The 27,483-nt window shown below is 37.1% G+C and overlaps 2 protein-coding genes across 7 annotated transcripts in view; one reads left to right on the top strand and one right to left on the bottom strand.

The window, feature by feature from the left end:
• The window catches only part of DBF4 (DBF4 zinc finger), a 31,487-nt gene extending 14,989 nt beyond the window's left edge, over positions 1 to 16,498 (bottom strand). For 2 of the 4 annotated variants that reach the window (XM_027573081.1, XM_027573079.2), the window contains exons 1-6: positions 15,903 to 16,217; positions 14,318 to 14,487; positions 8,316 to 8,495; positions 7,014 to 7,064; positions 6,467 to 6,536; positions 6,184 to 6,260 (exon numbers count right to left, since the gene is read on the bottom strand). In XM_027573081.1, the coding sequence (XP_027428882.1) occupies positions 6,184 to 6,260; positions 6,467 to 6,536; positions 7,014 to 7,064; positions 8,316 to 8,495; positions 14,318 to 14,487; positions 15,903 to 15,948 (594 nt within the window). In that variant the 5' untranslated portion in view covers positions 15,949 to 16,217. Of the gene's footprint in view, positions 1 to 6,183; positions 6,261 to 6,466; positions 6,537 to 7,013; positions 7,065 to 8,315; positions 8,496 to 14,317; positions 14,488 to 15,902; positions 16,218 to 16,369 lie in introns of those variants that run through there. The other 2 variants (XM_027573080.2, XM_027573082.2) reach the window with 2 other exon arrangements.
• The window catches only part of SLC25A40 (solute carrier family 25 member 40), a 62,838-nt gene continuing 51,783 nt past the window's right edge, over positions 16,429 to 27,483 (top strand). For all 3 annotated transcript variants that reach the window (XM_027573091.2, XM_027573092.1, XM_027573089.1), the window contains exon 1: positions 16,429 to 16,559. The gene's annotated coding sequence lies outside the window, so the exon portion shown is untranslated. The remainder of the gene's footprint in view (positions 16,560 to 27,483) is intronic.

The following is a 27,483-nucleotide window of genomic DNA, read 5'->3' as shown; positions in this document are numbered from 1 at the left end:
CACATCTAAGGAGGCTCAAAATACACAAATCAAAAACTATGATAGAACTAGAAGGAAAAATACACAAACCCACAACATATTTGGCAACTTCAATATTCCCCTCTCTTTCCATAATGGCTAGAATAAGAGAGTATCAGTATGAATACAGAAAAGCTATACAATTTGACCTATTTGACAACTATAGAACATTCTACCCATTAACCTTAGAATACATGATTTTAAGTGCACATGGAACTTGCATTAAGACAGACTATATTCTGGGGGCACGTGGGTGGCTCAGTGGGTTAAGTGTCCGACTCTTGGTTTCGGCTTAGTTCATGATCTCTGGGTTGTGAGATCAAGCCCCGTGTTGAGCTCCACCCTCAGTGCAGAGTCCACTGGAGATCCTCTCTCTTTCCCTCTCCCTTCCTGTCTCCTCTCCCCTCTTCCTGCACAACATGTGTGCGCTCTCTCTCAAATAAATAAAATCTTAAAAAAAAGACAGATTGTATTCTGGACAATACAAACCTTGACAAACTTAAAAGAACTGAAATCACATGAAGTATGTGTTCTGACCATAACAGAATTAAAAAAGAAATCAGTAACAGCTCATTCATTGCTGGTGGAAATGCAAAATGGTACAGCCATTTTGGAAGACAGTTTGGTAGCTTCTTACCAAACTAAACATACTCTTACCATATAATGCAGCAATCATGCTCCTTGGTATTTATCCAAATGTGTTGAAAACTAATGTCCACACAAAAACCTACACATGGATGTTTATATACGTAATTTATGTGTAACGTCAAAGCTCGGAAGCAACCAAGATGTCTTTCAGAAGGTGGATGAGCTGTGGCAAATTTAGACAATGGAATCATTCAGCAATTAAAAAAAAAAAGCTATCAAGTCATGAAAAGACATGGAGAAATTTTAAATGCCTATCACTTACTGAAGACGACAATCTGAAAAGGCTATATATTGTATGGCTCCAAATATATGACACGCTGGAAAAGGCCAAACTATGGAAAAAGGATCAGTAGTTGTTAGGAGTAAGTGAGGGAGGGAGGGATGAACAGATGTAGCATGGAACATTTTTATGAAAACTATTCTGTAGGATATTGTGATGACAAATACATGTCACTATTCATTTGTGTAAACTTATACAGTGTACAACACTAAGAGTGAACCCTAAAGTAAACTATGGACTTTAGTGAGGATGACTTGTCAATAAAGGTTCATCAATTTATAACGAATGTACCACTGTGGTACAGGATGTTGATAGTGGAGGAGGCTGTGTGTTACTGAAAGCCAAGGGGTATATGGGAATATCTGTGCCTTCTACTCAATTTTGCTATGAACCTACAGGTGCTCTGAAAGAGTGTGTGTGTGTGTGTGTGTGTGTGTGTGTGTGTGTGTGTGTGTGTGTGTACACACACACACGAAGTTTTACATAAAATGTGTGGAATAGCAGTAAAGCAGAGCTTAAAAAAGAATTTACAGTAGAGCTGGTTCTTTGAAAAGATGAAATTGAGGGCACCTGGGTGGCTCAGTTAGGCATCTGCCTTCGGCATCTGCCTTCGGCTCAGGTCATGATCCCAGGGTCCTGGGATAGAGCCCCACATTGGGCTCCCTGCTCCGCGGGAAGCCTGCTTCTCCCCCTCCCACTCCCCCTACTTGTGTTCCCTCTCTCGCTGTCTCTCTCTCTGTCAAATAAATACATAAAATCTTTAAAAAAAAAAAAAGATGAAATTGATAAAACTCTAGCCCAACTGATCAAAGAGAAAAAAAAAGGAATAATGATCTCAGGAATGAAAGACATCATTCAGACTCCATAAACACTGAAAGCTTAATAAGGGAATATTACAAATACTTTTACCATCAATTTGACAGTTTAAACAAGTACAAATTCCTTAAAAAATACAAACTACCAAAGTGCACTCAATAAGAAATAAATAACCTGAATTTCTTTTATCTAATAAAGAAACTGAATTCATAGTTGGGAATTTTCCAACAAAAAATTATGGGCCCAGATAACCTTCCTGGTAAATACTATCAAAACTTAAGAAATAAAAGCAACTCTATAAAAACTTGTCTAGAAAATGTAAGTGGAAATACGTCCCAGCATCTCATGAGAGTAGCATTACCCTGACACTAAAACCAAAGATATCAAAAAGTAAAAGACCAGGGCGCTTGGGTGGCTCAGTTGTTAAGCGTCTGCCTTCAGCTCAGATCATGATCCCAGGGTAGTGGGATCAAACTCAGCAGGAAGCTTGCTACTCCCTCTCCCACTCCCCTTGCTTGTGGTTCCCTCTCTTGCTGTCTCTGTCAAAATAAATAAATAAAATCTTAAAAAAAAAAGTAAAAGACCAACATTCCTCATGTATACATACACAAAAAATCCTCAAAGTTTCAGATAAAATAAGAAAAAAAAACTCCAAGCACTTTAAATAGTGAAACAAAATACATTCACTCAACTTTTTAAAAAGATAAATGCTAACAAGAGTATTTAAGAAAATATAATTACTGTTTTAAAATTTATGCCTTTAGTGTGCTTAAAATTTATACATGTCCATTCAAGACTCAAGACCCACAAATGCATCTTTAGTGAAAAGTTTTATGTTTTAGTACTTGACAAACCAGAAATTTTCCAAAAACATTTTCTTTTTACAGACATAAAAAATTTTCAAGTATTAGAATCAAATTGACCAGTTATACATCCTGAATTACAGAGATACTTGGTATTCTAATCCTTTTGGTTTTGAGAGAAAAGTAAGATCTGTTTCATGGCTATTTATCACACTTCCCATTGTTTTTGTTTCATGAGAGCAAATACTCCCAGTGCCTGGCACCTAATAGGACTGAGTATCTGTTGAATATTGATGGTTGCATGTGTAAACAAAATATTCCTGAATACCTTTTTTTTTTTAAAGATTTTATTATTTATTTTAGAGAGAGAGCACACAGTGTGGGGAGGAGCAGAAGGGGGGGAAATCTCAAGCAGAATCTGGACATGGGGTTCAATCTCACAACCCTGAGATCATGACCTGAGCCAAAACCAAGAGTTGGACACCTAATCGACTGAGCCACCCAGCTGCCTCTCCCTGAATATTTTTTTAAAAGACTGATTAACGTTCCATGCTCATGGATTGGAAGAACAAGTATTGTAAAGATGTCAATGCTACCTAGAGCAATCTACACATTCAATGCAATCCCTATCAAAATACCATGTTTTTTTCAAAGAAATGGAACAAATAATCCTAAAACTTGTATGGAACCAGAAGAGACCCCGAATAGCCAGAGGAATGTTGAAAAAGAAAAGCAAAGCTGGCAGCATCACAATTCCAGACTTCAAGCTCTATTACAAAGTTCTAATCATCAAGACAGTATGGTACTGGCACAAAAACAGACACATAGATCAGTGGAACAGGATAGAGAGCCCAGAAATGGACCCTCAACTCTATGGGCAACTAATCTTCGACAAAGCAGGAAAGAATGTCCAATGGAAAAAAGACAATCTCTTCAACAAATGGTGTTGGGAAAATTGGACAGCCACATGCAGAAGAATGAAACTGGACCATTTCCTTATACCACACACAGAAATAGACTCAAAATGGTTGAAAGACCTAAATGTGAGACCGGAGTCCATCAAAATCCTAAAGGAGAACACAGGCAGCAAACTCTTCGACCTCATCCGCAGCAACTTCTTCCTAGAAGCATTGCCAAAGGCAAGGGAAGCAAGGGCAAAAATGAACTATTGGGACTTCATCAAGACTAAAAGCTTTTGCACAGCAAAGGAAACAGTCCACAAAACCAAAAGACAACCGACAGAATGGGAGAAGATATTTGCAAATGACATATCAGATAAAGGGCTAATAACAAAAATCTATAAAGAACTTATTAAACTCAACACCCAAAGAACAAATGATCTGATCAAGAAATGGGCAGAAGACATGAACAGACATTTTTTCCAAAGAAGACATCCAAATGGCCAAGAGACACATGAAAAAGTGCTCAACACCACTCGGCATCAGGGAAATCCAAATCAAAACCTCAATGAGATTCCACCTCACACCAGTCAGAATGGCTAAAATTAACAAGTCAGGAAACGACAGATGTTGGTGAGGATGCAGAGAAAGGGGAACCCTCCTTCACTGTTGGTGGGAATGCAAACTGGTGCAGCCACTCTGGAAAACAGTATGGAGTTTCCTCAAAAAGTTGAAAATAGGGCGCCTGGGTGGCTCAGTTGGTTAAGCGACTGCCTTCGGCTCAGGTCATGATCCTGGAGTCCCGGGATTGAGTCCTGCATCGGGCTCCCTGCTCAGCGAGGAGCCTACTCCTCCCTCTAACCCTCCCCCCTCTCATGTACTCTCTCTCTCTCATTCTCGCTCTCTCAAATAAATAAATTAAAAAAAAAAAAAGTTGAAAATAGAGCTACCATATGACCCAGCAATTGCACTACTGGGTATTTACCCCAAAGATAGAAATGTAGGGATCCGAAGGGGTACGTGCATCCCGATGTTTATAGCAGCAATGTCCACAACAGCCAAACTGTGGAAAGAGCCAAGATGTCCATCGACAGATGAACAGATAAAGAAAATGTGGTGTGTGTGTGTGTACGTATATATATATATATATATATATATACACGTACGTACATACATATATATATATATATATATATATATATATATAAAGGAATATTATGCAGCCATCAAAAGGAATGAAATCTTGCCATTTGCAAAGACGTGGATAGAACTAGAGGGTATTACGCTAAGTAAAATAAGTCAATCAGAGAAAGACATGTATCATATGACCTCACTGATACAAGGAATTGTTAATCTCAGGAAATAAACTGAGGGCTGCTGGAGTGCTGGGGGGTGGGATGGGGTGGCTAAGTGATAGACATTGGGGAGGATATGTGCTATGGTGAGTGCTGTGAATTGTCAAAGACTGTTGAATCACAGACCTGTACCTCTGAAACAAATAATACATTATGTTAAAAAAACAAAATAGAAGATAGCAGGAAGGGAAAAATGAAGGGGGGGAAATCAGAGGGGAGACGAACCATGAGAGACTGTGGACTCCGAGAAACAAACTGAGGGTTCCAGAGGGGAGGGGGGTGGGGGGATGGGTTAGCCTGGTGATGGGTATTAAAGAGGGCATATACTGCATGGAGCACTGTGTGTTACACGCAAACAATGAATCATGGAACACTACATCAAAAACTAATGATGTAATGTATGGTGATTAACATAACATAATAAAAAAAAAAGACTGATTAAAGATTGATTTGAGAGCAAGTGAGCAGGGAGAGGGGCAGAGGGAGAGGAGGAGAGAGAAAGAATCTCAAGCAGACTCCCTGCTGAGCACAGAGAATGACATGGGGCTCGATCCTATAACCCTGGGATCATCACAACCTGAGTCAAAATCAAGAGTCAGACACTCAACTGACTGAGCCACCCAGGTGCTCCCCTGAATACTTTTTAAACTATGAACTGTGACCTATTAGCAGATTTAATATCAATTTAGAGTTGTGGCTAGTATTTTTTAAAAATGAAAATAGAATACTATAGAAATACTGGCATGAATCACATTAAGGATAAGCAATGTCTCATGAAACTTGTTTCAAATATATATTTATATACACTGCATATAGACAGAAATGACATACTGGTGTATTCTGAAACCATAATGTCCTTGTGAGTTTACATTTTCATACATTTATTTCTATATACAATCCAAAAAATCTGTAAAGTGCAATAAAGATAATTTATATGTATTTAAAACCTACTTCAATTAAGGAATATTCACCCAGTATTTTATAAAAATTTATAAATATGCTATCTATAGCAATTGAAAGAAGTCTATTTTACATATTAGAAGCTTTCATGCAATAAGCCATTATGTTTTCCTTCAGAATGAACTAAAGTAGCTTGTTAAAAGCAGCAGCAACCAAAGAAGAAAGAATAAATAAAACTTGCCATCCTCCTAGGAACAACTTTTACCTTATGAGGAAATCCTAAGTTAAATGATAACATGATAATTTATTCAAATAATGGAAACATGAATACAGCACAAAGGTTTACCCTTAGGATATTCAAGCAGTAATACTTTCTACTTGGTAAGAAAAATTTACAGATAAAAAAAAAAATCAACCTTGATCACTTTCTTTAATTAGTTTAAAAGTTAAGGAAAATAACATACCACATCTCTCACAGAAGTGCTTGATTTCTTGAGTAAATATAGTTCTTTTTTCTTCTGTTCAATGTAGTATCTAATGTCTTCATTTAAAAAAAAAAAGGCTTAAGATTAGCATTTTTACCTCTGGAGTTAAACACTGCTATTTTCTTTGTACTAGATTTAGGTGATTTACCATTATAGCTATCTCTTGCTATCAGAATTCTGCCTATGTAAAATCAGGAACCAAAGAGCACAAATTAATACTTTTAACAAATACTGTCAAAAAAACTGGTAACAACATCCTTACCATCAATATGAAGAATTTTTACTCCCCATGATAAGGCATTTGATAATATACTATTTGAAGAAATAAAATCCTGTAAAATAAAAAAAGGCTTAAGAGTTTTTCTAGAAAATTACGAATTTAAGTGAGCTAAAAAAATTACTTGAAGGTAAATGTCACTGAGGAAGGTATTCAGAACAGATTCTATATAGTTACAATAGCAATCAGTACATCAGTTTTTCCTTCTGGAATTTATAAATTAACCCTGTTTAATATATTCCCATATGCTTGACAATTAATGCAATTGTAGTCTTACAGTTAACAGTTTCAAGAAATTTCATTTAAAAAACAAAAATGCCAAAAGCTTTATACATCTCCAGCAATATTTTAAAAGGCCACAAGATGGAGATGTTTCTTCATGAAAAGGAGATTCTGTTCTTTGTAAAATGAGATACATGCTGATATTTAGACTTTTCCTATTAAAAATGAGAAAAGGAAGATTTCAGGAACATCTCTATTTCCACTTGAGTTAATAGAATCTATACAGTAAATTTTTAAATTTCATACTTACATGGTCCTTGATAGCTTTTTCAACTAATAATTTTCCTCTGCTCAAACACACCTATAAAAAAAATCAGAGCTCAAACATTAAAAAGTTGTAACACAGTGCCTCACTGGAAAAAAACTTAAAAATATAAAATAGCTAAAATAAATTGATAAAATCTATAAATTTTAATATAAAATTTAAAATAGACAAAATTTATTTGTACAAGTCTCAGTAAGTATCAACACAATAAAGTATAGTAAAGAACGATTTCCTTTGGGTCTTTATAATAACATCTATTAAAAAGTTTGCTTTTTTTGATAGAGCAACTAAACAACTGAATGATAACAAAGTTCAGTTCTGTAGTAAATTGTCTATAATTAACAAGTTTAGATTCTAATTTTGTATTCAAATGAAGATTTGAAAATATGACTAAATTTTATATACATATACATATATATATTTTGGTATTTCCCATTTTAAATACAACACTGGAAAAGCAATTGAAATGCTGCGAGGAACAATTAATTTGGAACTAGTCACTAGTATATAATCTCATTCCTCCAAAAGAGCATTAAAGTGAAAAAATACATGAACCTTCCTTGACTTTTCTTCTTGTATTTCTATTTTTCCCCCTCCCCAATTTAACCTTCACTGTATCTTCTAACTTGTCAATGGAGTAACAGAGATGTGATACCAGTACCTAAAACAGGGGCTGGCAAACTTTTTCTGTAAAGGGCCAGATAGCACATGTTTTAGGTTCTACAGGCCATATAGTACTTGTCCTAACTATCCAGTACTTCCTTTATAGCAGAAAAGCAACCAGTTAATATGCAAATGAACAGGTCTGGCTGTGTTCCAATAAAACTTTATTTACGGACACTGGTATCTGAATTTTAATTTGTCATAAAATAGTCTCAATTTTTGCCCAAGCATTCGAAGATGTAAAAACCATGCTTAACTCAAAGGCTGTAAAAAACAGGCAGGCTGGACTTGGCCCATGCCATAGTTTGCTTACTCCTGCTGTGAAACAAAGGTTTCCATTTCTACTTTAAATATGATCTGCTGTTACTTTTTAGTTGTAAATAACTCTTAAAAATAAAAGCCATCCCCAAAGGCAAAAAATATTATTTTAGCAGAGTATGACCCCAAAGTATTAGGAGACAAATCACCTTTCTATACGACAGTAACGTTATCGATTGGAAAGCCACCCATAATGTAGATATTGTTCTACCTAAGTGAACTCTGCTGCCAGTCTGCTCTTGAAAATCATGAGATCCTCAGGCTACAGTCTTTCTGAAGGTCTCAAAGCACATTTAAGAGACTTACTGAATCTGGAGATTTAAATGAACTTCCATCATGGCTGGGATGAGGTGAAGTGGTTTCTGCAGTATATGCAGATTCTGGACTTGGTACAGGAGAAATTCTTCCCAACGTTTGTGCAAATTTAGCTTCCTTTTTATTTGAAATAAGGTAACTGATATCTTTGCTGAGAAATTCTTCAACTCGCTAAAGGAGAACAAAGTATTTTCAAATAAGCCATATAAACCATAAACTGTTTCATATTTCAGGTACAGTGTAAAATACCAATTTGATGCATTTCAGTATTTTGAAAACTGGTGGTTTTCATACTGTGTTCTTCTGAATCTGAGTTCTGAGGAAGTACAATGGGCATTCCGGTAACAACCAGCATATGCTAAATACTATTTTTAAGTACTTTATATATCCCAATTAATTTAACGCATATAACAACCCCATGGTACTAGTATTACTAATATCCATATTTTGTGGAAAAGAAAATTAAATAAAGAAGTGACTTGGTTGAGGTTACATGAGTAGTAAATAACAGAGTATGAATACAGATATTCTGATTCAAGTCCACGCTCTAAATGCACTACTGGTCCAGTAGAACTGAATGTAATGGCTAATGTTCTTTATCAGCATTATCCAATATGGTAGCAACTCGCCACATGTGGCTACTCGGCACTTAAAATGTAACAAAGGCAACTAATATGACTGAGCAAGTGAATTTTAAGTTTTCTTCAATACAGTATTAATTAAATTTAAATAGTCACATGTCCCTGATGGCTATCATACAGGGCAGGACAGTTCAAAATCAGTTAACATCTTACCATAAGATTTTAACAGGAAGAAGGGGACCCTTACCCTCAGAGTGTAAGACTGAAGATGATTTCCCTACTAAAATGTTTGAAAACCACTGCTTAAATCCTGAATTTATAAACCCAAGTACCAGATGTCAATGTTATATCAAAGATCATTCCCATCCAAGGGCAGGAAAATTAAAGTAGAAATAAATACTAGTAATCATAACTATTTTCATAATGAAGTATTTCTATAATATTTTAAACAGCTATAGTTTCTGTAGTATCTCACAACATAAAGGGGAATAATAAAGAAAAAATGAAGCAAAATATGTAACAAATGAATTCCGTCTAAGCATTAAGCAGAATTTGCTGCTTACACCAGTGGCCCCCTTAAGTGTAAATCATTACTTCCCTTTTTTATAAGTAGTATTTTCATCAACCAGTAAATAAGATATCCACATTTATTTATTTCAGGGATTACCAACTTAAATGCTTACGAGGGCCAGCAGGGATATAAATGCACAATTTACACATCAAATGCTTTCTTCATTTTCATAAATATGTGGCCTTAGCATTGCCAGAGGTTCCAATTTTTCAAAACGAACACACTCTCCTAAACATTTTTTAAAAATTGTGATGAAATACATATTAAATTGATCATTTTAACCAGTTTTCAGTATGCAATTCAGTGACAGGAAGTACATTTACAATGTTGTGCAACCATCACCACTGTACATTTCTGTAACTTTTTCATCATCCTAAGCTGAAACTATCCATTAAATGTAAATCCCCACCTTCTCCTCTTTCTAGCCCCTTTTAATCTGTGTTCTACTTTGTTTCTATAAATTTAACTATTCTAGATAATTCATATAGGTGAATTATATATATTAAATACTATATTTGTCCTTTTGTGTCTGAGTTATTTTGCTTAGCACAGTGTTTTCAAGGTTTATCCATGTTTTAGCAAGGGTAAGAATTTCATTCCTTTTCAAGTTGAATAATATTCCATTGTATGTATACCCATTTTGTTCATCCATTGATCTGTTGATGAAAATTTGGGTTGTTTCCACTTTTTGTCTATTGTGAATAATGCTGCTATGCACATGAGTATATAAATATCTCTTCAAGGCCCTGCTCTCAATTCTTTTGGGTTAAACTTCTGTTTTCCATAGCAGCTGTACCATTTTACAAATCCACCAACCCAAAAGGGTTCCAAATTCCAAACATTCTTGCCAACACATATTTTTTTTTTGATACTGACCATCCTAACAGATGTGACATGGTATCTCCTTCTGGACATTAATCCCCTATCAGATATATGATCTGCAAATATCTTTTCTTCCCATTTTGTGGGTTGTCTTTTTACCCTCTTGATATTACCCATTTATGAACAAAACCTTTTCATTTTTATGAAGTACAATTTATCTATTTTTCATTTGTTCTCTATGCCTTTGGTTTCATATCCAAAGAATCAACACCAAATCCAATGTCATGAAGCTTTTCCTTATACTTTCCTCTAAGAGTTTTAGCTTACATTTAGAACTTGACCCATTTTTAATTAATTTTAGCATATGATGTGCACTAATGGTCTAACTTCATTCTTCAGCAGTTTTCCTCGCATAAGCTATTGTAAAGATTGTCCTTTCTCCACTGAATGGTCTTAGCACCCTTGCTGAAAATCAACTGACCATATATGCGATGGTTTACTTCTAGGGTCTCTTATTTTGTTGCATTAGTCTCTATGTCCTTATGCTAGTACCACACATTTCCTTTGGTTTTCCAGTTCCTATAGAAAGAGTTATAATTCTTCAGTAGTAAATAAAACATCCTTCACAGTTTAGCCCTGATATAACATTGTTTCTTGCTATTTCTCCCCATCTAAATCCCAAGCTCAAGTCACATTATAGTATCAGTAGTTGCTCAAATTATACTTAACTTTAAATATATTCTTCCCTCTATTTAGTTTGTCCATTCTATCTGGTATATTTCTACTAGACTTTCAAGACTTACTTAGGTTAAGTTCTATCTCTGCTATGATTCCTAAAGGCAAAGTTAATCATTTTCTTCTCTATATTCTTTTTTAAGTAGGCTCCATGCCCAGTGTGGAGCCCAACGTGGGGCTTGAACTCACAAACGTGAGATCAAGACCTGAGCTGGGATCAAAAGTCAGATGCTTAACCAACTGAGCCACCCAGGCGCCCCACTTCAATGTATTTTAATGGCAACATCTACATTAACTTCTGTTAAAGCACTGATCTATACAATAAATGATTTAGGTGTCCGATGTTCCCATAGACTGAGAGCAGTAGACTACATCTTATATATTTTTGCATCCCCTGTAGCTAAAAGTGCTAGCATATTAAAGACGCCAGTGGAGTAATTTTTGGATGAATTTCCACATGCCCAAATCATAATCATCCTTCAAAGCTGACTTCAAATTGTGTCTGTACAACAGCTTCCAAGATTTCTTAATTGGAAGTAATTTCTCCCTCTTGTTGATATTACATGTTGTGTTACAATTAATTGTATCCATGCAATCTCTACCTAGATCAGAGGCAGGATGGACATAAGATTCATTTTTGAAATCTACCAAAACAATACCATACCCCAGAAGTACTAACTTAGTTTCATCATGGTCTTCAATTTATTAGCTATTGTTGAATTTAGGTCTTTTAAAGAATAAACTTGAAATATTTTTGAGTCACTCAAGGTTATAATGAACAAGTAACTCTGTCTTCAAGTTCATTTATGGCAAGGCATTTACCCTTACATCTCTATTCTTCTCCAAATGCTTTATTTTAGCCCAGAATGTTTAAATATGGACCTAAATATGGTTGGTTCCATGTCCTTTTTAGATGGTCTTGTAACAGCTACACTCCTTGCCACTATTAAAAGATATTTCCCTATGTCAGACTTCACTGCTGTGTTTTCAGTGGTTGAATTTGTCAGAAGTGTACTCTCCAGGAAAATGGGGTATGTGTTCATTAAGAGTAGAGAAAACAAATGCACAAAGTGGACAATGACAGAAAAAGACAACACTGGTTATAATCTGAAGATAAGTTACAAAATGATAAAGGGCCTAAGTAATCCTAAAAATTAAGTAACAAGAATCATCTTTTCAAGGAATATCTATTTAACGAAGTATTTCTTAAAGTTGAACCCTAAAACTCTGAAGTGTCTAGAGATCAAGATTCCTTTATAATTCATGTAACAGATCATCAGAAAGAAGTCTTTTTATTTTAGGGATAGAGATGGTAATGTCGTAAGAACAGAAATCAGTACGTCACTAAAGTATTGGAAAGATAGTGTGGGGAGGGATCATAATCTGATAAAAAAAATTTTTAAAAGAGAAATTAAGAAGTACAGTTAACAAGTCATATTCAGTTGAAAATCCACAACTCGAAGAAAAAATGTGAAAACTTATGTTCTTAATATGGTCTTCACTTAACTGGTCTACTTCAAACCATTTTATGATAAAAATTTGAAGTGTATAAAACCAAAAGGTCTCCCAACTATTATCAAATGCATAAGTTAATTCAAAACTTGTTTCTTGTAGTGCCTCAGCAACTGCTGTGGGAATGAGAGAAAAAGGGCGCAGGGCATGCATCCCTGTACTAACTAGAACTGCTGTTTTACCTTAACAGCTTCCTTTTTACTGGCTTTATACATTAGACTTTTGAATGATTTTGCTTGAAGAGTTCTACTGCTAAAAATACAAATCTAAAATCACTGATTTACTTTTTTTTAAGATTTTTATTTATTTATTTGACAGAGAGAGAAAGCGCGCGCGAGCACAAGCAGGGGGAGCAGCAGGCAGAGGGAGAACCAGGCTCCCAGCTGAGCAGGGAGCCCGACTGGATTCGGGGCTTGATCCCAGGACCCTGGGATCATGACCTGAGCCGAAGGCATATGCTTAACTGACTGAGCCAACCACGCACCCCTGAAATCACTGATTTAGATCATAAAAGGTTAATGGGTTATTCATCATATTTGAGAAAGCTGTGAAACTGTTTTGTAGCCATTAATTGCTAGAGGAGCAAAACGATGTAGTAGTATATTAGTCTGGGAATTAGGAGGCTAATCCCACACTGGGCCAGTCATTTTACTTCTCTGGACCCTTAAGCACTTACTTTCTAAATGAATAAAAGAAAGGAGTCTTTATTCAAAGGTGGCTGGCCTATAAAACATGATTTTTAGGAATGCAGTCATATGGTCATTATGATATGATATACTGTTATGACAATGTGACAATGTTTTAAGAAAATGAATAACAAGGGATGCCTGGGTGGCTCGACCGCTTAAGCATCTGCCTTTGGCTCAGGTCATGATTCCAGGGTCCTGAGTTCCAGCCCTGCATCTGCTTTTCCCTCCCCTCTGTGCCCCCAACCCCCCGTGCCCATGCTGTCTTGCACTTTCAAATAAATAAATGAAGATCACACCAAAAAACAACTCTGAGAAATTTGTTACATGTTCTTCTGCAAAATTCTATTCTAGGAATGGCAGATTATTTCAAAGATTATTCAACAAATTCAAAGTGTAGCAAAAACCTTTTTAAATAGAAAGAATTAGTAAAGAAATTAATAAATTCTTAACCTCACTTGCTAAAACCTACCCAACGTTAACCTTACTCGTAAGAAAAATCTTAGAATTTTACTCAAATTTTCTAATTTCTTAATCATTTACTCAATGTATAAGTTAAGAAAGAGAGCTTTCAATATTCTTAACCCAAATTCTGTTCCCCAATGACATTCATTCTGTTGAGACTGTTACCACTCCAAGTAATTTAACTCTTTGTGGTTCAAAGAGGTTCTCCTTGTTCGGCAAATAACATTCTTACTGTTATGCTAGTCTAGACAAATTTATATAGTTCCCCAATAACCACTATCAAGGAGTTCCTGCTATCTGGAGGACATACAAACATTACAGTGAGAAGGCAATCAGAGGTTCCACCAGGACAAAGGAGAGAGTCACATTTCTCACACTTTGTGAACTTTACACTTGACTAAAAATCACAGAAACCCGGAAGTCCTATTAGGCTACAAAAGGTTGAAACAAATAGTTTTTCATTGATGTTAAACAGTTGATAATAAACAGTTGATAAAAGTTTTAAACTTGGTGCTTATATGGTTATGTTTCCCAATATGATAATCTAAAATGATTACATGTTAGAAAATACTTGTTACAAATTTTTCCTTTTTTGTCAAAGTGTACATAGTTTTGACTTACCCCTCCCAGATCCTGAATGTCTTTTTGCAGTTTTTCAGATATGGTGACAGAAGGTAAGTCAATGTAAAATATTTTTCCCCAGAGCGGCTTATATTTGGATTTTTCTGGTTTGTTATCAGTTTTCATAGATTTTAAAGATCTGTTTTTTTCATTTTTGACTTGGATTCCACCTGTTGTTTAAAAAAATGTAGAATTAGATCATTTTATGCAGACAAAATTTCTACTGTTCTAAAAATATTTTTTATACAGGCATCATCATATCACAGAGGGGAAAAAATCTTTATAATCCCACCAATTAAAAACTCAATAGCATTTTAATGTATTTCTTTGTAGTACCACTTCGGATAAAACCAAAACACCAGGGCGCCTGGGTGGCTGAGTTGTTTAAGCGACTGCCTTCAGCTCAGGTCATGATCCTGGAGTCCCTGGATCAAGTCCCACATCGGGCTCCCTGCTCTGCAGGGAGTCTGCTTCTCCCTCTGACCCTCTTCCCTCTCGTGCTCTCTCTCATTCTCTCTCTCAAACAAGTAAAATCTTAAAAAAAAAAACCAAAATACCATACTTGTTTTAACAGATACTATATTGTAAAATAATTATTGTTCACAGGCAATAATTGAATTTGCAGTAAATATTTATGTATTTGTTCATGTTTTTACGTATTATAGTGGAAACTAAAACCTTTTTGAAAGATTTTCCTCCTTACGATGTAAACTCCATGGGGTATTTACTCAGAAATATTTATGGAGCATCTGCCATTCTGTTGAACACTTACCTACACAAGAAACCTGTTACACATGATGACCTAGTCCTCAAAAGTTTCCAAGGTTTAGTTTCCTATAGTCTATGCATTAAGAAATAAATGGTCCATTTAAGAGCCAAATCACCATTCACTTCATTATTTCCTTTCAAAACAGATCTGAGATCGAAACAACTGCTTTAAAAATTAACTTTCATAACACAATCTGTTCATACGTTGAAAATTCCTATATATATACGACATATATATTCTAGACATATTAAAAAAGAAAAAACACTTGAAAGCTATGTTTTACCAAAGTAGTCGAAATGGAAACGTGCTTTTGTTTCTGTCTATAATGTTGAAAACAGCAATGATGTATTTGAAATACAAATGCTATACCTTAACTTTACGAGTGAAGGAAAATAAATTTAAAAATAAGGCCAAAACCCACCCACAATCACCCAATTTAATCATGAACCTAAAAGCCACGAGCACCTCTGCTTTCAAATTGAGGACAGAGCTGCAGCCTCAAAGGGCCTGTGCTGAGTCTCAGCATCTGTCCGAGGCCCGGCCAGGTCCCGGGTCCGCACATTGTTTTCTCGTTTTACAACCTCCGGGAATTTTGGGCCGCGGCGGGAGCGTGAACAGCGCGAGGGGCCCGGCTGGGATCCTCTCCCTTTCTGAGGCAAAGCCCTGGACGGAGCCTTCCTTCAGGCCACAGAGAAGGACGCACAAGCCAGAAAAGAAAAGGAGCAGGGACCTAAGGGGAAGAACTAAAGAATCAATGGTGGAACCACGAGGGGAGGAAAGGATTAAAGGGACCGCAGCGGAGGAGGGGCTTCATACCCTGGAAATGTCCTTTGCTGTGGATCCTCATGGCTCCGGAGTTCATGGCAGCCGCCCGGCACCTACATGCTGGGTTCGGGAGGGTGTCGCGCCGGGCGGCCACGAAAACACAGCTCGACGAGGCCGATTTATCAGACGGTCACCTCTTCCCCTTCCGCAGACTACCACACCCACGCAAGAGATGCCGCGTCTACCCTCCGGGTTTCCGGCGCCGGATTCGACTCCAAGGCGCGGAGGAGGAAGAGGTAAAGCACAAACGAGTGGGCTGCGGCGGTTGAAGATTTGAAAACGCGTCACGCGGCCGCGGCGCCCATACGCGCGCCCCGCCCTCTCTCACGCCGCGCGCCGCGCCCCGCCTCGCGCCGCGCCCCGCCTCGCGCTCGCCCCCACGTGCCCGCCTCCTCGCGCCGCGCGCCCCGCCCCCACGGGCCGCGTCTCCGCCTCCTGGCCCTCCCCCACGTTGGTACCTTCGAGGCTTCAGGTCCCGGCTCTTCGCTCGTGGCTTCGGGTCCGTCCGCTCCCTTGAAGAGTCCTTGTTACTCCTGTTGACCTAACGTAGTGAATGCAGTTAGCCCCGGAGGCTAGCCCGCCAACAGGGTCATTCCCGCCTCTTAGGGTCGCCGGGACCGCGTGCCCTTCAGCTGCCTCCTTCACCAGGTACGCTTCTTGCCCACGGGTCGGCTGTCCCGGAGGCTGAAGGCGCGGCGGCTGCGGCCCAATTAGGACTCAGCCTCCGGCCGGGCCGCACCGGTTAGCCGCGTGAGCCTCTGCCCAGCACGCCCCGAGGCGCGGAGCGAGGTTTTCCTGCCGTCACCGCGGACCTGGCCGGCCTGGGACAGGCCGCAGAGGGACTTCCAGGGGGGAGAGGCCTGGGAGGGGGGCGTCGGAGCAAGGGTCGGGCCAGGCGGCCCCTCCCAACCTAGAGCGAGTTCAGGTCGCCTTGGGCCACTTCGTATTTGGCTGTGTGCTGCTCCTTTGACCGCCGTTGTGCACAGACCTGTTTTCGTTTTATTGTGAAGTTTGTTTCTACAATCATAGAAAGAATGGAATTTGAAATCTCACGTCCTAGGGTTTGGGGTCTAGACCTACCACTTAGCACGTAACTCTAATTAAGTTACCTAATCCCTTTGAGTCCCAGTTTTTTCACTTGTAGAGTGGGGGTAATAATGGGATTATAGTAAGGATTCCATTAAAATATTTTGTAAAGTTAATTTTGTTTTGTAAGTGGGAAAAAAACGCTTCACAAAATTGTTTTGGGTTTGTTTCTGCTTATAGACTTGTGAAAGAGGAAGAGGATTAAATCTTGTGGGATTTTGCATTCATCAGCTTTTGGCTATAATAGTCAATCATTGTTTAATGGTTTATATATTTTTTTTAGAGAGGGAGGGAGAGAGAATGTTAAGCAGGCTCCAGGCCCAGCGTGGAGTCCCACCTCTGGCTGAGCTCATGACCTGAGTCTAAATCAAGAGTCAGAAGCTTTACTGACTGAGCCACCCAGGTGCCCCTAATGGTTGATTTTTGAGCTAGTAGAGATCAGAGAACTTAGTGCCAATATCACTGTTTCACAAATAAATACATTAAAGCATAGACAGGATGGATTGTAATAACCCTTAACCAAAATGGAGAATCCAAAGAGGTAGGTAGTACAGGTTTGCTAAGGGAAAGGAGAGTTTAGTTGTGGATGACTTTAAGTTGAAGGACCAAGGGAGAGAAGCATGGAACTATCCAGTTGGTGATATTTGTCTGTAACTCAGGAGAGATGGGGGTGGGGTGAGGAGAAGAAAAAGATTGATTTGAGAGACATACAGACCCTCAGCCACGGGGTGATGCATAAGAGGGTATCAGATCTTGAGAGGCAGGAGGAGGTGTAGTTTGAACAAAACATACTCAACGTTAGATGTTCTATCTGGGGAAGACAAGCTGTTTTCAAAATGTAAGAATGATGAATCACATATCTGTACCCCTGAAACAAATAATACATTATATGTTAATTAAAAAAATAAAAATTAAAAAAATGTAAACTACAGAAAGAGCACAAAACTTTTTGTTTATAAAAAGCTTTAAGATTGAGAAACATGAATATAGAATGTAGTTAAAGTCATGGAAGGAAATGAAATTGCCCAGGAGAGCATCTAAAACAAGAGAAGCAGTGATGAGTAGACGATGATGAAATAGAAAGATGGAGAAAAGGCCAGAGAGAGAACTGGGAACAAAACTTAATATCCCAGAATTGCAAACATTGGGATCGTGCAGGCTTCACTGTCTGGCTTTGGGTAGTTTTGAGTCTCAATTTTAATCAATGAAAGGGGGGTAATTAATACGATGTGAGGATGAAATGGAACATTTTTGAAAGCTTAATTAGTACACAGAGTGAGAGCTCAGTGAGTATATCATTCTCGTGACCTCTACACCAGCTCCTCCATCTTCAAGAGTTCAAAAAGGCCAATATTTGAAAAATAGGCCTTTAATTCCAGTGTTTAAAGTGTCATTGTTTTCCAGGGCGCCTGGGTGGCTCAGTGGGGTAGGCGTCTGCCTTTGGCTGGGTCATGATCTCAGAGTCCTGGGACTGGGCCCCACGTTGGGCTCCCTGCTCACTTGGGATTGTGCTTCCCCTCTCCCTCTGCCCACCCACCCCCCTTCGTGCGTGCTCTCTGTCTCTCTCTTTCCCTCTCCCTCTAGCTCTTTCTTTCAAATTAATAAATCTTAAAAAAAAAAAAAAAAAAAAGAGGGCACCTGGGTGGCTCAGTTGGTTAAGCGACTGCTTTCGGCTCAGGTCATGATCCTGGAGTCCCGCATCGGGCTCCCTGCTTAGCAGGGAGTCTGCTTCGCCCTCTGACCCTCCCCCCTTCATGTGCTCGCTCTCTCTCATTCTCTCGCTCTCAAATAAATAAATAAAATCTTTAAAAAAAAGAAAAAAGAAAAGATGTCATTGGTTTCCTTAGAATTTCAGTAGATGACTAAGGTATAAGTACTACATAAGAACAAGGGACTTGAAGTGGAGACAAGTTGAGTGTACTCTTGAAAAAATTTGTCAATGTAGGGAATTATCGTGATAGGAAGGGAAGATAGGGTGTTTGGAAGGTTTAGGAGATATGGGAAAGATTTAAACATATTTCTATTGAACATAAAAAATGAAAGCTCATTTTATGTTCCAGTGAAAGCTGAGTTACCTCTCATATTTACTATAATGAGGAAGCAGTAACATAGTTGTACCCTGTGCTTTTAGACACACCCTTGACTGCATTATAAGTGATAATGCCAATCTGTGAGTAAGCAGAAAGTCTGTTTTACTGGTCACTGTTAATAATTTTCTAATCGGTAACTCAAGGTTAATTTTAAAAAATATTATTGGAATTCAGATCTTTTAGTAGCTATAGGAAAGACTTGGTCATGTATCTATGGCCTGTACTCATAGAAACCCCCTTACCTCTCATGTCAATAATCAAGACTGTTGGTAAGATAATAAAATTTATGTTAAAGTATATCTTAAAGTATGCTTCAGGTGAAGGATGTAGGTTTAAGAAGAACTGAATGGGGGGAGGGACAAGGTTATTTTTGTTAAGTTTGTTTATGGGCACCTGGGCGGCTCAGTTGGTTAAGCGTCTGCCTTCGGCTTAGGTCATGATCCCGGGGTCCTGGGATCGAGTCCTGCATCAGGCTCCCTGCTCCTTGGGGAGCCTGCTTCTCCCTCTGCCTCTCTCTGTCTCTCATGAATAAATAAAATCTTAAAAAAAAATCAAGAGTTGTATTAAGCAAAGTTAGAGAACATTGAGCAGAATCATGATCTAAGTAAAAGAACAATTTGGCTGTAAATCAGGAGAAATGAATTTCATTCAGTACTGGCTCTTTTCCTAAGAAGTTTTATTACCTTGGACGATTTCACCTCTTATAGTTAAATGACAGTATCTGCTTATTGTACCCCACATCTTTTTGTAATTATCAAATGAGGCCTTAATCTGCTTTTTCAGACTACCTCACACATATATCCAAACTTAAATTTTTTGCTCTAGAGCCTAGAAAAATGAATGGATTTGTTCATTCTTCTGTAATATTCATCACTTTCCTATTGTCTTTCTTTTGCTTAAGCCTCTCCACCTGTTCCTCTCCCTGTTCAGAGCAAGCCTAGCTTAGATTGAGCTTTATCTCCTGCTCATTTAGGGCTTTACATAATATCCCTGTTTGATTCATATGCCAACTATTGATATATTATCTTCTGAAATATGTTCTCTTGCTATTTTTTAAATTTAATTTTCACTTCTGATAGTCTCAATACCCTGGTGAGTTGGAGGACCTAAGGGTTTTCGAAGGTTAATTTGTTAGTTTTGCAGGCTAAACATATGAAAAGATAGCTGTGGCACTGAAGTCTGTCTCAGGTGATGGTGGGCTCAGAAACCAGGGAAAATTCAGTGTATCTAGACCTTGAACACAACCTCAGTGAAGAGTAAAAAATGGAGAATAAGCAAGACAGGAGGATTCAGAATTTGAAAATGTTTTCCCCTAAGACAGTATGATTCAGAGGCTACTATGGCATCTGTGGGAACTGTTAAAGATAATGAGCTGGTTCAGAGGTGATATGTCATTCTGATCTAGATCGTAAATTCCTTAACAGTGGTAAAGAATACATACATACTATTGGGCCATGACTATAAAATAATCTACCTAGTTACCCCACTTCCTTCTTTCCTTCTGCATTGATGGAGCACCTACCATGTGCTATGCTCAGTGAGATTGGTTTTACATGGAAATCTCATTATGAAAATTTGAAAAATTTCTAATACAGTAGTCCCTTCTTATCCCAGATTTCAGTTACCCTCCATCAGCCATGGTCCAGAAGCAGATGATTTTCCTTCTGACCTATTGTCAGAAGGTCAGTAGTAGCCTAATGCTACTTCATTCACCTCACTTTACCTGATCACGCAGGCATTTTATCATCTCACATTATCACAAGAAGGAGAGTGAGTAGAGTACAGTAAGATATTTTGAGACAGCAAGAGATCACATTCACATAACTTCTATTATAGTATATTATTTTAATTGTCTTTGGTTACTGTTAATTTCTTAATGTGACTAATTTATAAATTAAACTGTCATAGGTGTGTGTGTATAGGAAAAACCATACATTGAATTTCAGGAATCCACTGGGGGTGGTGGAATATATCCCTTGGCAGATACAGTCCCATAAAATGAACCCATTTTAAGCATACAGATTGAGTTCTAATAAATATGCATATCCATGTAATTACTACCACAATCAAAATATGGAACATTTCTGCTTCTCAGAAGGTTATTTCATTCTTCATTCCAGTCTCCCATCCCATCAGAGGTATCTACTTTTCTGATTGCTATAGTCTGATTTATGTCTGACTGCTACAGTTTTTCCTGTATTTCAACTTAATATAAGTGAAATCATAAAATTTATGTTGTAGCTCTGCATTATTTTGCATAACATAAATAAACCTTTTATGATTCATCCATGTTGCTATAGATATCAGTAGTTCATTTGTTTTTATTGCTGAGTAGTATCCCATGGGTGTGAATATACTGTACATGTAGATTTATATTTGGGTGGTTTCCTGGGTTTGGCTGTTATGAGTAATGTTTCTATGAACATTTGTATACAGTTCCTTTTGTGGACCTGTGTTTTTATTTTTCTTGGAATTGCTGAATCATGTATTTATTGAATGTTTAACGCCATGGAAGTTACTTAAATTTTTAACCCTGACCCAGCAATGTATATAAGTCCTAGTTGCATCCTGGTCATTCATTGAGAGTGAACTGGTATCTCACCTAGGTGAAATTCACATTATAAAATTCACCATTTTAAGCATTTTGAAGTATGTAATTTAGTGACTTTGGTTGCATTCACAATGTTGTACAGTCATAACCACTATCTAATTGCAGGACATTTTTAACGCCTTAAAAAGAAATCTAGTACCCATTGAGCAGTCGTTCCCCCAACCCCCTTCTCCTAAACCCCTGCCAACCTCGAATCTGCTTTCTGTCTACAGATTTGCCAATTATGGACATTTCATATAAATAGAATCATAAAATAGGTGCTTTTTGAGTCTGGCTTCTTTCAATTAGTATAATGTTATCTCAAGATTCATCCATGTTGTAGCATGTATCAGTAATTCATTCTTTTTTTTTTTTTTTTTTTTTTTTGGTTGAATAAAATTTCCTTGTAGGGATACACCACATCTTGTTTATCCATGCCACAGTTGAACATATGTTCTGATTGTTTCCACTTCTGGCTGTTATAGATAATAATGCTCTGAACATTTCTGTACAAGGTTTTGTTACTGTATGTTTTTAGTTCCCTTAGCTATATATCTAATACTGGAATTGCTGGGTCATATGAAAATTTTGTGTTTAACATTTTGAGAAACTGTCCAGCTTTTCCACAGTGGCTGCATGATTTTACTTTCCCGTTCAGTGTATGTAAAAGGTTTCCCATTTCTCCACATACTCATCAACACTTGTTATTTTTTTTCTTTTTCTTTTTTTTAATTATGACCTTACTTCTGTGAAGTGGTATCTCATGGTATTTATACAATATGCTATGCTTACCACAAGTATAGCTACCATAAGATGTCATAGAACCCTATTACAATGCCATTAGCTATATTCCCAATTCTCTATACCTTTTATCCCAGTAACTTTTTCAATGCATAACTGAAAGACTATCTCTCACTCCCCTTCACCCATTTTGCCTATTCCCCCACCTCCTCCCCTCTAGCAGCCATCAGTTCACTGTACTTATGGGTCTTTTTATGCTTTTTGTTTGTTTTGGTTTTTATGTTCCACATATAAGTGAAATCATATGGTATTTGACTACATCTGATGTATTTCATTTAGCATAATACCCTCCAGGTCCATCTGTGTTGTTGCAAATGGCAAGATATCCTTTTTTTATGGCTCAGTAATACTACATTATGTATATTTAAATATATACCACATTTTCCTTATCCATTCATCTATTAATGGACACTTGGGCTGCTTCCATATCTTGGCTATTATAAGTAAGGCTGCAATAAACATAAGAGTGCATATATCTTTTTGAATTAGTGTTTTTGGGTGTTTTTTTTTTTTTTTTTTTGGGAAAATACACCACAGTAGAATTACTGGATCATATGGTACTTCTATTTTTTTCAGTTTTTGAGGCACTTCCATACTATTTTCCACAGCGGCTACACCAATTTTACATTCCCACCAACAGTGTGCAAGCGTTCCTTCTCCTCCACATCCCCTCCAGTGCTTGTTATTTCTTGTCTTTTTCATTCTAGCCATTCTAACGCGTAAGGTGATATCTCACTGTGGTTTGGTTTGCCTTTCCCTGGTGATATCTGAGCATCTTATTGTAAGTCTGTAGCCATCTGTATGTCTTATTTAGAAAAATGTCTATCTGGGTCCTCTGCCCATTTTTTAAATCATATTATTTGTGCTTTTGGTGTTGAATTGTGTGAGTTCTTTATATATTTTGCTTCCACTGTTATTGGATAATTATTTGCATATATCTTCTCCCATTCAGGACATTGCATTTTTCTTTCGTAGATATTTCCTTTGTCACAGGTAAAACTTTTTATTTTGGTGTAGTCCCAGTAGCTTATTTTTGCTTTTGTTTCCCTTTCCTGAAAAGTTAGGTGTAGTCCCAATAGTTTATTTTTGCTTTTGTTTCCCTTTTCTAGGTCCTTCTACAAAAATGTTGCTATGGTTGATGTCAAGGAAATTAATGCCTACGTTTCCTTGTAGGAGTTTTATGATTTTGGGGCTCACATTTAGATTCTTAATCTATTTTGAGTTTATTTTTGTGTATGGTGTAAGAAAGTGCTCCACTGTCATTTTTTTGCATGTAGCTGTCCAGTTTTCTGAGCACCGTGAATTGAAGAGACTGTCTTTTCCCCCTTGTTTATCCTTGCCACCTTTGTCGTACATTAATTGACCACATAAGTCTGGGTTTATTGCTGGGCTGTCTTTTCTGTTCTACTGATATATGTGTCTGTTTTTTGTGCCAGTACCATACTGTTTTGATTACTACAGCTTTATAGTATATCTCGAAATCTGGGATTGTGATACCCCCAGCTTCATTCTTCCTTCACAGGATTGCTTTGGGTATTTGAGATCTTTTGTGGTTCCATACAGATTTTGGTATTATCTATCTAGTTCTGTAAAAAAGTGCTGTTGCCATTTTAATAGGGATTGCATTCAATCTGGAGATTGCTTTGGGTAGTATGGACATTTTAACAATATCCTTCCAGTCCTTGAGCATGGGATATCTTTCTGTTTGTTTGTGTTGCCTTCAATGCCTTTCATCAGTGTTGTATAGTTTTCAGGAGTACAAGTCTTTCATCGCCCCAGTTAAGTTTATTCCTAGATATTTTATCCTTTCTGGCATAATTATAAATGGAATTGTTTCCTTAATTTCTATTTCTTCTACTTTGTTATTGGTGTATAGAAATGCTACCGATTTCTGCATTTAAATTTATATCCTGCAGCTTTACAGAATTCATTTATTCTTTTTTTTTTTTAAGATTTTATTTATTTATTTGACAGAGAGAGACAGCCAGAGAGGAAACACAAGAGGGGGGAGTGGGAGAGAGAGAAGCAGGCTTCCCGCTGAGCAGGGAGCCCCACATAGGGCTCGACCCCAGGACCCTGGGATCATGACCAGAGCCGAAGACAGATGCTTAATGACTAAGCCACCCAGGCGCCCTGAATTCATTTGTTCTAATAGTTTTTTGGTGGACTCCTTATAGTTTTCTGTGTATAGTATCATGTCATCTGCAAATAGTGACTGTTTAACTTCTTTATGAATTTGGATACCTTTTATTGTTTGGTTCCTGCGGGCTAGGACTCCAGTACTATGTTAAATAAAAGTGGCAAGTGAACATCCTTTTCTTGTTCCTGAACATGAGGAAAATATCTCCATTTTTCACCTTTGAGTATAATGTTTGCTGTGGGCTTTTAAGTCTTCCTGTATGGCCTTTATTATGTTGAGGTATGTTATCTATAAGCCCACATTTTGGGGGTACCTGGGGGTGGCGCGGTAAGTTAAGTGTCCAATTCTTAATTTTAGCTCAAGTCATGATCTCAGGGTTATAAGATCGAGCCCCACATCAGGCTCTGTGCTGGGTGTGGAGCCTCCTTAAGATTGTCTCCCTCTCCCCCTCTCCCCCCTTAAAAAAAAAACGCACTACTTTTTTGAGACTTTTTATTATGAATGAGTGTTGGATTTTGTCAAATGCTTGTTCTGCATTTGTTGAAATGATCATGTGATTTTTATTATTTGTTTTGTTGATGTGGTGTATCACAGTGATTGATTTGTAAATATTGAGCCGTCCTTGCATCCCTGGAATAAATCCCACTTGATCATTGTGAATGATCTTTTTAATGTATTGTCGAGTGTGGTTTGCTAATATTATGTTGAGAATCTTTGCATTTGTGTTCATCAGAGATATAGGCCTGTAGTTTTCATTTTTTTGTAGTATCCATGTCTGGTTTGGTATCAGGGTAATTGAGGGTCTCATAGAATATATTTGGAAGCTTTCTTTCCGCTTCTGTTTTTTGGAATAGTTTGAGGACAACAGATATTAACTATTCTTTAAATGTTTGGTAAAATTCACCTGTGAATACATCTGGTTCTGGACTTTTGTTTATTGGAAGTTGTTTGATTACTGTTTCCATTTTATTACTAGTAATTGGTGTGTTCAGATTTTCTATTTCTTCTTCATTCAGTTTTGGAAAATTGTGTATTTCTAGGAGTTTATCCATTTTTTGTAGGTTATCTAAATTCCAAGCATATAATTTTTCATAGTATTCTCTTAGAATTTTTTTTGTATTTATATGGTGTCAGTTGTTACTGTTTTTTGTTTCTCATTTTCTGTCCTCTTTTTTTAGTGAGTTAGGCTAAAGGCTTATCAGTTTTGTTGAAGAACCTGCTCTTCATCTCATCAATTTTTTTTTCTTTTTCTAGTCTCTATTTCATTTATTCTCTGATCTTACATATTTTCTTTTTGTTCTCCTAGTTTCTTTAGATGTAAGGTTAGATTGCTTTTTGATACTTTTTTCTTGAGGTAGGCCTCTGTCATTTAAATTTATTTCTTAGAACTGCCTTTCCTATGTCCCAAAGAATTTGGACCATTATATTTTTATTTGTCTAGATGTATTTTTTTAATTTCCTCTGATTTCTTGGTGTCCATTGGCCATTTAGTAGCATGTTGTATAGCCTTGATGTGTTTGTGTTTTCTTGTGGGGTTTTTTTTTTGTGATTGATTGATTTCTAGTTTCTTACTGTTGTAGTGGGAAAAGATGCATGATATTTCAGTCTTCTTAATTTATTAAGACTTGTTTTGTGGCCTTCATGTGATCTATCCTGGAGAATGTTCCATGTGCACTTCAAAAACAGAATGTACGTTCTTTTTGATGGAATGTTCTGTATATATTTTTTAGGTCCATCTGGTCTAATGTTTTGTTCAAAACACTGTTTCCTTATTGATTTTCTGTTTGGATGATCTACCCATTGATATAAGGGGTGTTAAAGTCCCCCCTTAATGTTTGCTTTATGTATTTAGGTGCTCCAGTGTTAGGTTTGTGGATATTTACAATTGTTAAATCATAACAATTGTTAAATTCTTGTTTGAATTTGCCCCTTTATCATTATATAAATCCCTTATTTGTGTCTTATTACAGTCTCTGTTTTAAAATCTATTTTTTCTAAGTGTTTACACCAAAGGGTTTGGTTTGGTTTGGTTTGCTTCTCTTTGTGTGGTATCTTTTTCCATCCTTCCACTTTCATTCTTTCTGTGTCTTTAGGTCTGAAATTAGTCTCTTGTAGTCAGCATATAGATGGGTCTTGGGTTTTTATCCATTCTGTCACCCTATGTCTTTTGATTGGAACATTTAGACTATTTGCATTTAAAGTATTGATTGGTGTGTACTTACTGCCATTTTGTTAATTGTTTTTAGTAATTCTCTGTTACCTTATTTTTCCCTCTTGCTCTCTTTCCCTTGATTGATGACTTTCTGGAGTGTTTTGCTTGGCTTTCTCTTTATTTTTTGTATAACTATTATAGGTTTTTGGTTTGTGGTTACCATGAGATTCATGTATAAAATCTTAGACATATAGGAATTTATATTAAATTGATGGTCATTTAAGTTCAAACACATTCTAAAAGAACTTTTTTACTCCCTTTTCAATGTTTTATGTATACTTTGTCATGTTTTATATCTTATAATTTTTTTGTTTCTGAGTATCACCTTTTCCACTTAAAGAAGTTCCTTTAACAGTTCTTGTAAGGGTGGTTTACTGGTGATGAACTCCTTAACTTTCATTCATCTGGACAACCCTCAATTCTGAATGATAACCTTGCTGAATTGAGTATTGGTGGCAGGTTTTTTCCTTTCAGCTCTGAATATATCATGCCACTCTCTTCTGGCCTACAGAATTTCTGCTGAAAAATCAGCAAATAGCCTTATGGGGTTTCCCTTATCTGTAACTTTTTTTGTTTCTCCTTTGCTGGCTTTAAAATTTTCTGTGTTTAACCTATGTCATTTTAATACTTAGGTGTCTTACTGTGGACCTCCT

This window comes from Zalophus californianus, chromosome 12, assembly GCF_009762305.2.
Source record: "Zalophus californianus isolate mZalCal1 chromosome 12, mZalCal1.pri.v2, whole genome shotgun sequence".
NCBI lineage: Eukaryota > Metazoa > Chordata > Mammalia > Carnivora > Otariidae > Zalophus > Zalophus californianus.
The sequence above is the reverse complement of the archived record's forward strand: the minus strand, read 5'-3'. Positions and strand labels throughout refer to the sequence as shown.